The 10,992-nt window shown below is 46.5% G+C and overlaps 1 protein-coding gene across 1 annotated transcript; it reads right to left on the reverse strand.

Moving 5' to 3' along the window:
* Positions 1-103: 103 nt before the first annotated feature.
* On the reverse strand, positions 104-10,187 carry LOC128727315 (novel acetylcholine receptor chaperone). The gene is made up of 4 exons (XM_053821210.1): positions 9,041-10,187; positions 2,942-3,080; positions 2,124-2,275; positions 104-2,055 (listed from the first exon to the last, which is right to left on the reverse strand). Exons 1-4 carry the CDS (start codon positions 9,149-9,151, stop codon positions 1,987-1,989), a joined length of 471 nt encoding a protein of 156 aa, XP_053677185.1. The 5' UTR covers positions 9,152-10,187; the 3' UTR covers positions 104-1,986.
* Between the last annotated feature and the right edge of the window lie 805 nt (positions 10,188-10,992).

Here is a 10,992-nt window from a genome sequence, read left to right on the forward strand (position 1 = left end):
CCGTGGGCAGAGAGCATTTAAGCATCGTTTTAAAATAGGGTAGAACTATTACTTGTACTAACACCGATAGAACGTTTGACAAACCAAGGAGTTTATCCACGGAGTAAAATGAAACACCGTTGATGTGCAAGATGCGCAAGTAAGTTTTAATAAAAAAAAATCAAAAAATGGAAATCATACTTTTTAGCTTAAAACAGCGGATTATTTTTCAAGTTGTGCGGGGAATTTTCTTTTGTACAAAACTCTTTAAACACAAATCATCACAAATGTTGCATAGTTTTTTTTTGTTTGTTTGTATCGGTTTGATGCTGTATCCTTATTTTATTTTATCGTTTTGTTTTCCTCGTTTCTCGCATTTTGAGTATATGCCGTTTATATCCGGTTAGTTTTATTGGTATTTGAGTATGCCATTCTGAGGATCACGAAGAAGAATTCCGGAAGATTGTTGTCGATTGATACGCGTTAAAAATTGTAACTTGCTCTTCTCCACACTCGCGCTGATGCCATAAACTTGCCACCCTTTCCTCGTTATTGCGGTATTTATAATAACATGCTGTTTTGTCTTAAGAATTATGTGCCTGTTTGAAGTAGAAACGCGGTTTTGCTTCTCGTATGTTCGTAATTTTCGTCACTTGCGGGATTGTGAAGGTGTTCTACTACGTTCGTTTCATTGTTCACGTGGCCGATGGGCATATTATGATTCACTTCCACGCTGTATCCCTCCGTGCCACTTGCTATTCTAGGTGTGCCATTTTGATTGATGAAGTGCTACCTTTCTACTATCGTCTCGAAGATGAAGATCCGCATACAAACGCCACAGCATGCGCTTGAACCGGGTGCATTATTGTGCATTGCTATTGCCACTTACTTTATATTCTAACATTCAAAAGAATGAATAATCAAAAAACAAAGTAAATAAAAATCACGTAACCCGCTCCCGGTTATCACTGGTTGCCTAGGTGTGCCTTAGCGAACTAACCGGTCTCTACATCGCGTCTAGATGACAAAATAAACCTCGTTGCGAAACGAAACGTATGCGGCTGACTAGAGAGATTGCTTTTTTTTATTACGATCACATTCAATAGAAAAGAAAAGACACAAATAACCACAATTCGCGTTTGCTCGTTCGTCTCCTGAGTTGGGAGATGCGATCCTGGTGTCGCGCATTCCGTCGATCGGCAAAGACTTCTAAAATCCGATGCGAAAAACAAAATCCGTCAAGTTTTCCCTCCCATAAGTGCACCCTTTTTGCTCACCAGCACCACACCTCCGGTCACATCGCTCTTGCTCTTTCTACTGCCGGCAGAACAGCAGAGGGTGGTAACACAAAGAATCCTTCCCGGGCGATGCAGCAAAATGTTTGTAAATGATAAAATGGTGTTCCTCATCTTCACGCGCAACTCCTTTTCGAATGATATTCCCATAGAAAAACAAATTTAATGATAAAAAAACCCCGAGCGGCAATCCAAGGAGGGAATTCCATGTGTTTTGCAAGCAGTGTTTCGTTGTAGAACCCGATTTTGCCTGCAGTTCGTTGCGCTTGGGTAGCACCTTCGGGATAAGGATGGTGCAAATTGCAAAGGTGTTCTCTAGGCGGTCCTTACCCTGCTCTATCTCATGTTACTCAGTGCGGTTCACAGTAGAGCTGAAACCATAAGCTTCCGATGTCCTTTTCATAATAATGTCCTTTTCGTGTTGAGTATTGTGCATGTTGAACTCCGGGGGGAAAAACACAATTCATTCGGCACCACCGGCGTATCCTTAACAGTAGATTGCCTGCGTTAAGCTTCCTTTTCCTGTTTTCGCTTGCTGCACGGAAAATTGCCTTTTTGTTCGATTGATTTGGTTTGGTTGCTGGTTGAAGAATTTAATCCTTTCCCCGTCTCATCCTCTCCTCGCGCCTCCATTCGTCATTCTACTCCTTTCGCTATCGTACGGTCTAGGGAACTGAGATCAGCAGCGGAGAGCAGCATCTGGGGGGCACTTTTACTCCTGCTTGAGTCCGTTGGAGGTTGGCTGCGAGGCAGCTGCCAGGGCCGCTTCTCGCCGGCTTGCCTGCAATGGCGGAAACAGGTGTGTGTGAGTAAATAATTAATATATGAACGGGCAAGTTATGCGCTTACCTGATACCATATCACTAGCCGGCCGATGAGCATGAAGGTGAAGACGAGCGCGGGACCGGACCGTTCGAACGGATCGCTGACCATGTAGTGCGAGTAGACGGCCAGGAACATCAGCATGAGGAGCGTTATGTTGGCCGCATTTTTTATTTTATCTTACCAGCCGTACGTGGAAAGTGGGAGAGAGTTTAAAGGTTAGCGAAATCAACGACAAAGGGAATGGATATGAATCCATGGCAGATGGTTTGCGGTGGTGTGAAGAGGAATTTAAAATTTTACTATTTTCCCGAATGGTGTTTCGTGTGAAATTTCATGTACTATTTTTTTCTTTTTGAGCTCATTAAAAAAAATCATTGTTTACAAAGCTTTGCAGTGTGACTATGCTAACAAAAGAGCATATTCTCTATCACTTTCTTACTAATTTATATCACTATTTTACGAAACAGTTAAGCTAAGTCCAGAACGGATAGAATTCATAAAATTATCCAGGCAAAATAAAAACAAAAAAAAAACTTGCGATAATATTTGTTCCTACCAAGAATAACTTTGTGAGCCAATCGTGCCATATGGCCGGACCCTGAAGTGGCCGATTTTCCAGAAGGGTTCACTCGACGGCGGATCTGTGTCTTTTCTGCCGATAGTCCATGAATTTCCTGCCTCGCTCTCCTAACGCCCCCATCCTCCATCCCCTCTGCGCGTACCCCCAACCGTTTGATGGATTCCAAACATGTAATGTTGTTGTGCGCTCTATCTATTTTATTCTGCCCTCAGGAGGGGGGCCCAAAAGTGAGAGACGGGTTTTTTTTGTTTAATATACTTACGGCTTGGAATGAGCACCATAGCGAGCCCGCACAGCACCTCCAGACCGCCGACCGACCGCCGATACCATTTGGAGGGTATTTTGAATTCCAGCAGTGTCGAGAGGGGAAATACTTTCGCATACTTGACGTAGTTCTTGCGCTGTAACGAAAATCATAAATATCGGTCAGAGCTCGGTCAGGTGGGTGGTGTGTATGTTTTTGTGTTATTTTTTCTTTTTGTGAATTCTATTTCGTTGCAAGACGTTCGAGGAGCCGGTTGGCCGGTGGTATAGACAACAATTGAAAGTTATTTTAGTAGTTTCAAGGGGATCCGTTCGTAAGCGATCGCGTTCGCGGTGTAAGGGGTTGAAAAAATGCTACTTTAAGCAGATTTATCCATCGTCAGCCGCAGAAGCGAGCCACATGTTTTGGGGAGCCGTACAGGTGGTGGAGAGGAGCAAACCAAGCACCAACGATGAAAAGTAGTTTGCTTTAGATGCTGGCTTTTATCGTAACGAAGACTAAAATTACCCCAATGACCGTCAAGCCGTTTGATGAGCATAAAACGAGACCATACTGAGGGGGCATACCGCTGAATCACGTGAATATTGCTGCGTGGTTGAGGACACGAGCCGGCACACTTTCGTAAACACGTGGTCGGTGGTTGCTAATTGGCGTTAACAACCCAAGTTGTAACCCACGCCATTCATCAACCCTTCGGAACACACTCATGGAGTGGTGGTTGAGCATTTTTTTGTGTTTGCCTTCCCTTCATTTGTTTACATTAAATCACACCTCCACCGCACGTGGTGGTTATATTGCGAAGGGCGGAGAAGCTGTAAAAAGACGGCAAAAACGCGTGCTAAATATCCCCACCGGGTGCGATGGCTTCAAACTGGGAGGAAATGCAACGTCCGGTGATGTAATTTTCCCGTACGATCCATCGGTGCGTGGGAAGTGCAAGGCAGCGAGAAGGATGAGTTTATTAAAAGACCCCAGCCAAGGCGCTTGTTTGGAGCATCCGTGAAACCCGCCCTAAGGTTGCTTTTTCCTTTTGCCCCTGGCGCTGGGCCGTGGAAGGTCGCTGGGCCCGAGTGCCGCCATTCGGTGGGTCGTATATAAATAGTTTAGCCGTTCACATAATTGCCGGTACACGGGCGAACCAGGCGGTGGGAGCATTTCACGGTGACATAAACATCCTCACGTTTCTGGTACAAAACTTTCAAAGCATCCCGGCGGCGTTCGAAGCAGATGCCGACCTAGGGGAACGTCGGTGATCGACATTGATCCGCGTGAGGAGTAGTATAAACGATCCGTTTTAATGTACAGAAACCACACCGTTAACCCGTTGGTTCGATTCAAGTACACGCTAGTTTCGTTTGTGGGTCAGTGAGCGTCAAAAAAAAGAAGAATAGATACAGGAGAGAAGAAGAGATAAAATGCGTGCGCTTTGGTGTAAATAATATCGCGATGATTTAAAGCCGCCCTAAACCTGCCACGGTTGACGTGCGTAAATAAATATCGGCAGCATACAGAAAAGCACGTGCGCACGATGGAGACGCCTGGTGCCTGACGAGTTTTGCGAGCTGTCAACGGGCTAGTGTACTGGCCGCCTGCTTAGACTCATTATGATGGCGTTGTTGCCAGCTGATGGTTTTCTAGCTTCTCTCTTCGTCATAGCAACCCATCGCCCTCCAGTGCTCGGCGAACAATTGACGCAAATGGGAAGTGGGTTGATGGTCGGGAAAACCAGCAAGATTACAAGAACAGCCATTCCGATGGAGCGAGTGGAATCGGGAAAAGCGTGCGAGCAAAGGGAGAATCATCTGTCAAGCATTATCCATCGGTTTCGGATCCTTTCAACTTCCATGCGGTTCTTAGTGTTGTAGCAAAACATTTTTCTCACTTTTCGCTTCTCGTTCCTTTCCATGACGTCGGTTCTCCGAGTCGGCACCGGCTGTGATCTACCTCATGAATGGGTTCTAATGGGTTTGTTGAACGCAAGAGCACAGAAACCTTTAGTTTGAGACGTCTTAATAGGAATAGTTTAAAAAAGACGTCCACACGAAAACGGGTGCGATTTTTGTCAGCTGAATGCAAACACCACCTGTAGAATGAGTAAATTCCGTCCCGCTCACGTTGCTTGGTGATGATAAAAATATCACAAAACAAGCAGCACAACAAATGCAACATAATTGCACCACCCCTATCAGTGGTTCATTAACAACTGTGGTTCGTGTTTATGTCCCCGCCACCTCTCAAGCTACCGTGTCGCCGAACCCTGCCGTCAACTGACACGGCAGACGTGCGAAAAATCCAGGGAAACTGTCGCGTTTATTTTTACTAGAATTCCCCGTTAATAGTCCTTTCCCCGTCACCGGCTTCGGTCGTTCGGTTTGACGGTCATAGGTTGGCTTCCCTGTAGTAGACTCTTTCTCTACTTTTCACCTATGCTCTCTCTCTTTCATTAACTCTCTCTCTCTATCTCTGCCTGAAAATCGAGATTATTTGCTTTCCTAGTTCCTTCACAACTTTTGTTTGTTTGAGTTGACGGTTCGTTAAAAACTAAGAGAATATGAATTGCACTTAGACCGCGAAGCGAGAAGAGATATTTTTTCGTCTTAGGAATTTCTGTTTCTCTCAGGAATGCGCTCTTGCCGGGGTCAACACAATGTCTCTGGTTCTAGCAGCCGATGAACTGACAGAAAACAGGAGCAATTACTTATAATAAAACGCCTTCGAAGAACGGGTGCTTTGATTTGATCGTAACATGTAACATGTGGTTATTAATCCCCAATGCTCATCATTTTTCAGTGATCGCTCCCATCACCAATCAATTCACCGACTCACGATCGAGCGCGTTGCGTCAGGACGCGAGAGAAGAAAATTCTTCCCCCCAATGAACCGATATCGAGCCATCGGGCAAACCCGGTGCAATGGAAGCCAGCTAGCCGGGATCGAGACGTCAAGGAAAGCAAACAAACGAAAAGAAAAAAAAACTCACTTCAGAGAGACACGAGCAGAAGCAGCACGCCGTGTAGTGTCGTGACTATTTATACCACACGACCCAGGAGGACCCGACCGATCGGAGTGATGGTTCTTCAAGTTCAAGCGATACTCTCTCATGGCCGCACGCAGTGGCAGGTTGGCAATGGCCGCCGACAGTGTGACGCGTCCGGATCGCCATTGGGGTGGGTTTTTTTTTTCCTTACACCATCTTCCTTTCTCTCTCACTGTCTCACTCTCAAACCCCCCCCCCCCAACACACATACACACACGAACGTTCAGTTCAGTTGCCAATGTTTACTTTGATTGATCGATTGATATCCCCACACGCGGCTCCCAACGGTGATCGCGAAACGAGCGGGCTTTCCCCACACTTTCCCGAGTAGGTGTGTGCATGATCGAATCCGTTCGGGGATTGTCATTAATCGCTACGGTTGATCCGCCGTGCCGTGGCCGTTGTTTATCCACCTTCCACCCGCCGCGCCACGCCGATGGCCGATGGATCTTTTGTTTATAAATATCGGACACTTCTGTGGAAGATCTATGACCGCCGCCTCTAGTTCTATTTCCAATGCTTGGCGGCCATTGTCTGTGACCTGGTCGATGGTTGAGGTAATATTTGTTGCCTCACCAAAGGGTTGTTTGAGAGGGAGTTGCATTGCATAACCATTTACAACCCCTCGGTTGGTTCTGATAAATTTTTGCATCGCACAAGTTCATGATCTAATAAAGTGGCTCGTTGTTTGAAGTCCAAAATGGCAAACCAAATATGATCGTATTCGGAAGACAATGCGTTTCCTAAAAGCGTCAATTCGCTTACCCTTGAACAGAGAGCGAAACGACTTTTTCAAACGAATGCAACACGCGGCAACGTTCGTACGATTTTTTCCCAATCCACGTCCTTCCGGTAACGAACCCCGAAATGGGTGGGAATATTTTTATCGCAAAACCATCGACTTTTCGATCGATTTTGGCAGCAGTTCGTGGAAAAAAAACACACACAAAACCTCCTCATCAAATAAACAAACCACCCATGGTGGTGGTGGAAAAACGTGTCACACAGATCCGTATCCGCGAGCGCGATCCGGTGCACATGCATAATTGAACGCTGTAATGAATAATCCGCGTGATGCAACGGAGCAACGACTTGGTAAACCGTGAAACGAGGCAACTCGGCATGGTTTACGTACAGCAAATTACGTACAGGGGGCCTACACGTGCCCTGCTCGGATGTTGCTCGTTCGATCTAATGAGTTATCGATTTGCGTGGAAGGTGACGCTTTTCTTTTCCTGTGAGGGAAAATGACATTTTAATTGCGACGAAATAGGGAGCTCAAATTGCCGCCATTAGCTAGAAATGAAGCGCAGAAGGTCTAACGGGTGGGAGAGCACAAAAACCATGGTTTATCATGAGGAAATAGTTGATCATATACCGTTAGTTAGATGTAATAAACTTATTAAAATCACCGCCTTCTATACAAGAACAAGCCTATCCGGGTTTATTCACCTAGCAAAGGTTGTTATACATCTCATCCCAACCAACCTGCGCAAATGCATCTTGATCCTTCCGAGTGCGCTATAGCGCAACAGCAGGGTCATCCTTTAGGAAGGCGCAAGGACGACACTGCACCGTGTCGTTGTCATGAACGAGCCGTGAAATGATGCAAAAATGAGAAGGTGGAAATAGACTGGCCCGCAGTTCATAGTGCACGCTGCCAACGGATGAATCTGCTCGTGTCTCGTGGGATGGATATTTTGTTAGCAAATTTTTGCGAAATATCCTACACGCTACAGCGGGATAAATGGTGACGATTCCATCCCTCGTGGACGCCTCAATCGTGAGCAAAAATTGAACGACCAGATCGCCACCGTAGATAGCGAGAATCAAAACAAAAGTGGCACAAAATTAAAACCGAACACCGTGTTGGTGTTCAAAATAAGAAAAGATAAAAATCGATTCACGCGCGTAGAAAAAAAAACACACACACACACGCCAGGAGCAGCACCCCCGTCCTGCGTGTGTCCTCGATCGCTTTTCTGCTTCTGTTCTACTTTGCGTGCGTTTCTTTTACTTTGTGTGGTTTTTCCTCAGTCGCTTTTTCGTCCGATCTCCGATGTTTGCACCTCTCATTAGCCGTGTTTTGTAGAAAGTCGTGCGGTGGGTTCATCTTCCCAGCGTGCGATCTCTTCTGCCTGCTCCTGGGCCATTCGGTGGCGCGTGAAGTGGAACAAAGTGTAGCACAAACCCCTCCCTGGTTTGCTATTTTAATAAGTATTCATCAAAGAACGGGCGTACAGTGACCGCCAGATGGGTGGACGTGGCGTGAATGACCCCTTTTTTGATCTACTTCTATCCATAAATTAGTAACTGGAAGATTGTCTGCAAGCAACTCGAGGGAGGGAATAAATTTGTAGCGATTTTATTCCATTTTTTTAGCAATATTGCAGAGCAGTGGTTGATTCGCAGCGTGGCGTACTGTACATACAAAATTAAGCAGCAAAAGCATATGCACCGCTCGCGAGACTCAACCGGGCGAAGTGATACTAGAGCACGAAAATGCATATCATTAATTTCGAGGGCAATACAATACAACAGCCCCACCTCCTCTTTGGCTGCTCAATCCCTCGTCCACGTCCTGGTTCTCGTCCCCGACATGGTTAGGCGAGTGGGAAAAAGGGATCATTGTATTCACCGGTGATGATGTGAGCGCAATTTGACAGCAACAAATGAAGACAGCGTAAAATAACACACGAAACCAAGCGTTGGTTCGTGCACCATTCTGGCAACAATAACAAGAAGAAACACCCGCAAGAGGGAAGAAAAACTCTCCCACACTCAGCTTCATTTTGCAGCGGTTGCAATCGTTTATGGGTATCACGTTCTTTGCCGTTTGGGAGAAATTGAGTCAAAAATTCGCTCGCACACTATTTGCCTTCATTAGACGGTGCTGCTCATCCGGTTTAGTTTCCGGTACAGGGGCAGCCATTGCTCGCCAGCCGAAAGATGGCACGTTTTTTGCTGAATTATTGATTTCATTAGATGGATGCAAACAGATCGCTCAGAGATACCTTAGTTTTGCACCAAACGCACCTAAAAGAGCACAGTAGACTTACCAAATCTCGATGCAGATCCTTGCTGAGGTGTGGCGAGATCTTCATGATGCCGATGAATATGAAGAACAACCCGAGCAGTATCGAGAGGCTCCTCAGCACCAGCGAGGACATCTTTTGCGTGTTCTGCGTAATTTTGACGGCCGTTTCGGTGCACCGGTGTCAGCAGGAAAAGGGTTACGGGCTGCTTATCGGCACGCTGTACGATGGTGGAGGCGTCTGGTATTTCCCGCTACACGCTTTTTGCGTTTTTTCCCCTTTGGCAGTGTAGCAGCGTTGCAATCGGTTGGTTATCCTTTGGACGATCTAATGCACTACGGTCACTGCGGAGGCTCAGAAAACCCTCGCTAGGCGTGATGCCTTTTGATACACTGGCGACCAATGCTTTTCACTGCTGCAAACGAAATCGCTGCCATCAACTACACTTAGAACTGAATATCGAAATGCACCTCGCACACTTCGCTTTCACGGGGCACGGAAAATACGAAATCGCGCCCTTCGAAGGATCACAAGAAAACGCACAGGACACTGAACTAACGCGCGAACACGCGACCACGAACACGGACACCAATCAATAACGCGAGGACGAGAAAAGCGCTATGGCGGCTGATGCTGGCCACACGGATGCCCTACCCGCCGTGGAAGGGCGTGAAAGCGAGACAGAAAACGCGAGCGAGACGGTGCAGCGTGCGCCGGGATGCGCACGCGTTCGAATGCGTTCCCTGCGAAGGATCGTACGGGTGTCCGAGGCGAGGAAGCACACCGACGGGAGGTCCTGGAACGAGCCCACTGTCAACGACCGGAACAAACAAACGCCTTGACAGGTGACGGACCGGCCGGGGAAAAGCCTTGCAGCTTCAAGCTTCGGATCGGGCACTCAAAACGCGCCGAACGTTGGAGGAAATTTCTCGCTTGCAAACGTCGAGCCCGACGGTTTCCGTTTCATGGTAGTGTCCATGAAAAGTGTCGCCCTTTTCGTATGTAGCCAGATTTATTCGCTCAACACGCACTGTTGCTGCATTGCCCCTGCCGGTACACCGATAACGCCGTTTACGATTATTGCCTTTCGTTTGCGAACGCACACGCACACACGCTCTCGCTGGTTTTTCCTGCTCGCTTTCGTCGCCGTCGGTCGATGCGACCACGCGGACTGATGCTTTTCGTCTGGGAGCTTGAATTTCCGCGTTGGCCGCGAACGTCGCCAGTTTGTTTTTGGGAATTTTGATGCGCTCGCCCGCACGAGCGCGCGCTCTCGCTCTCTCGCTGTAGATTGCATTTATTTTTGAATCACGAAACAATTCTCGTTCCTCGCCTACCGCTGCTGGGCAAGGGGAGCAAGGCTGGTTGGGTGAATATTGGCGCACTAAATTCGTCCTACCTAGGGAAGGAGAAAGGCTCGGTAGAGTTTTGCGGTCGTGGGATGCAAACTTTCGCTACAACTCGATGGAAGCTTTCTTCATCGTTCGGTTTAGGGCATATGCTATGAAAGAGTTTTTAGATTATATCGGTAACGTTTTTGCATCTTTTGTATACATCATCATGCAACAGGAACATTATTCGAAAGGTTTTCAATAATAAGATGGAATGGAATTTCATGAATTTGAACCACACAAATCACAGTTTATATACGATTAATGACAAATACTCCCTTGCTTGTAATATTTGCTCCACATATGCACATATATAGTCACGCAATGCTGATAATAGATTAAACTGAATAGATGATTCATACCTTGAATAAAATGTAATCTTAATAACGTAAAAATTTCAAGGGACACATGAATGATCCGCTGTAAATAGCCGATTCAAAATATCACACGATTCTCAAGCTGACATATAGATGGCGCTCGCTGCTACCTCACAAATAGGCGGTTGGTAGCCGTTCCTTCTGAACTGTCTCGACACGGGCTGTTTTGCAACACTTTTTAAAATTAAATATAGAAAAAATACTCAGA

The sequence above is a fragment of the Anopheles nili genome, chromosome 3, assembly GCF_943737925.1.
Source record: "Anopheles nili chromosome 3, idAnoNiliSN_F5_01, whole genome shotgun sequence".
Lineage (NCBI taxonomy): Eukaryota > Metazoa > Arthropoda > Insecta > Diptera > Culicidae > Anopheles > Anopheles nili.

What these genes read in the sequence shown, in the direction of transcription:
- LOC128727315 (XM_053821210.1), bottom strand. Translation starts at nt 9,151, where the DNA reads ATGTCCTCGCTGGTGCTGAGGAGCCTCTCGATACTGCTCGGGTTGTTC. An exon ending in AGGATCTGCATCGAGATTTG is followed by an intron (nt 3,081 to 9,040) that starts GTAAGTCTACTG and finishes TTTTCGTTACAG; the next exon opens with CGCAAGAACTACGTCAAGTA. An exon ending in GGCTAGTGATATGGTATCAG is followed by an intron (nt 2,056 to 2,123) that starts GTAAGCGCATAA and finishes CCGCCATTGCAG; the next exon opens with GCAAGCCGGCGAGAAGCGGC.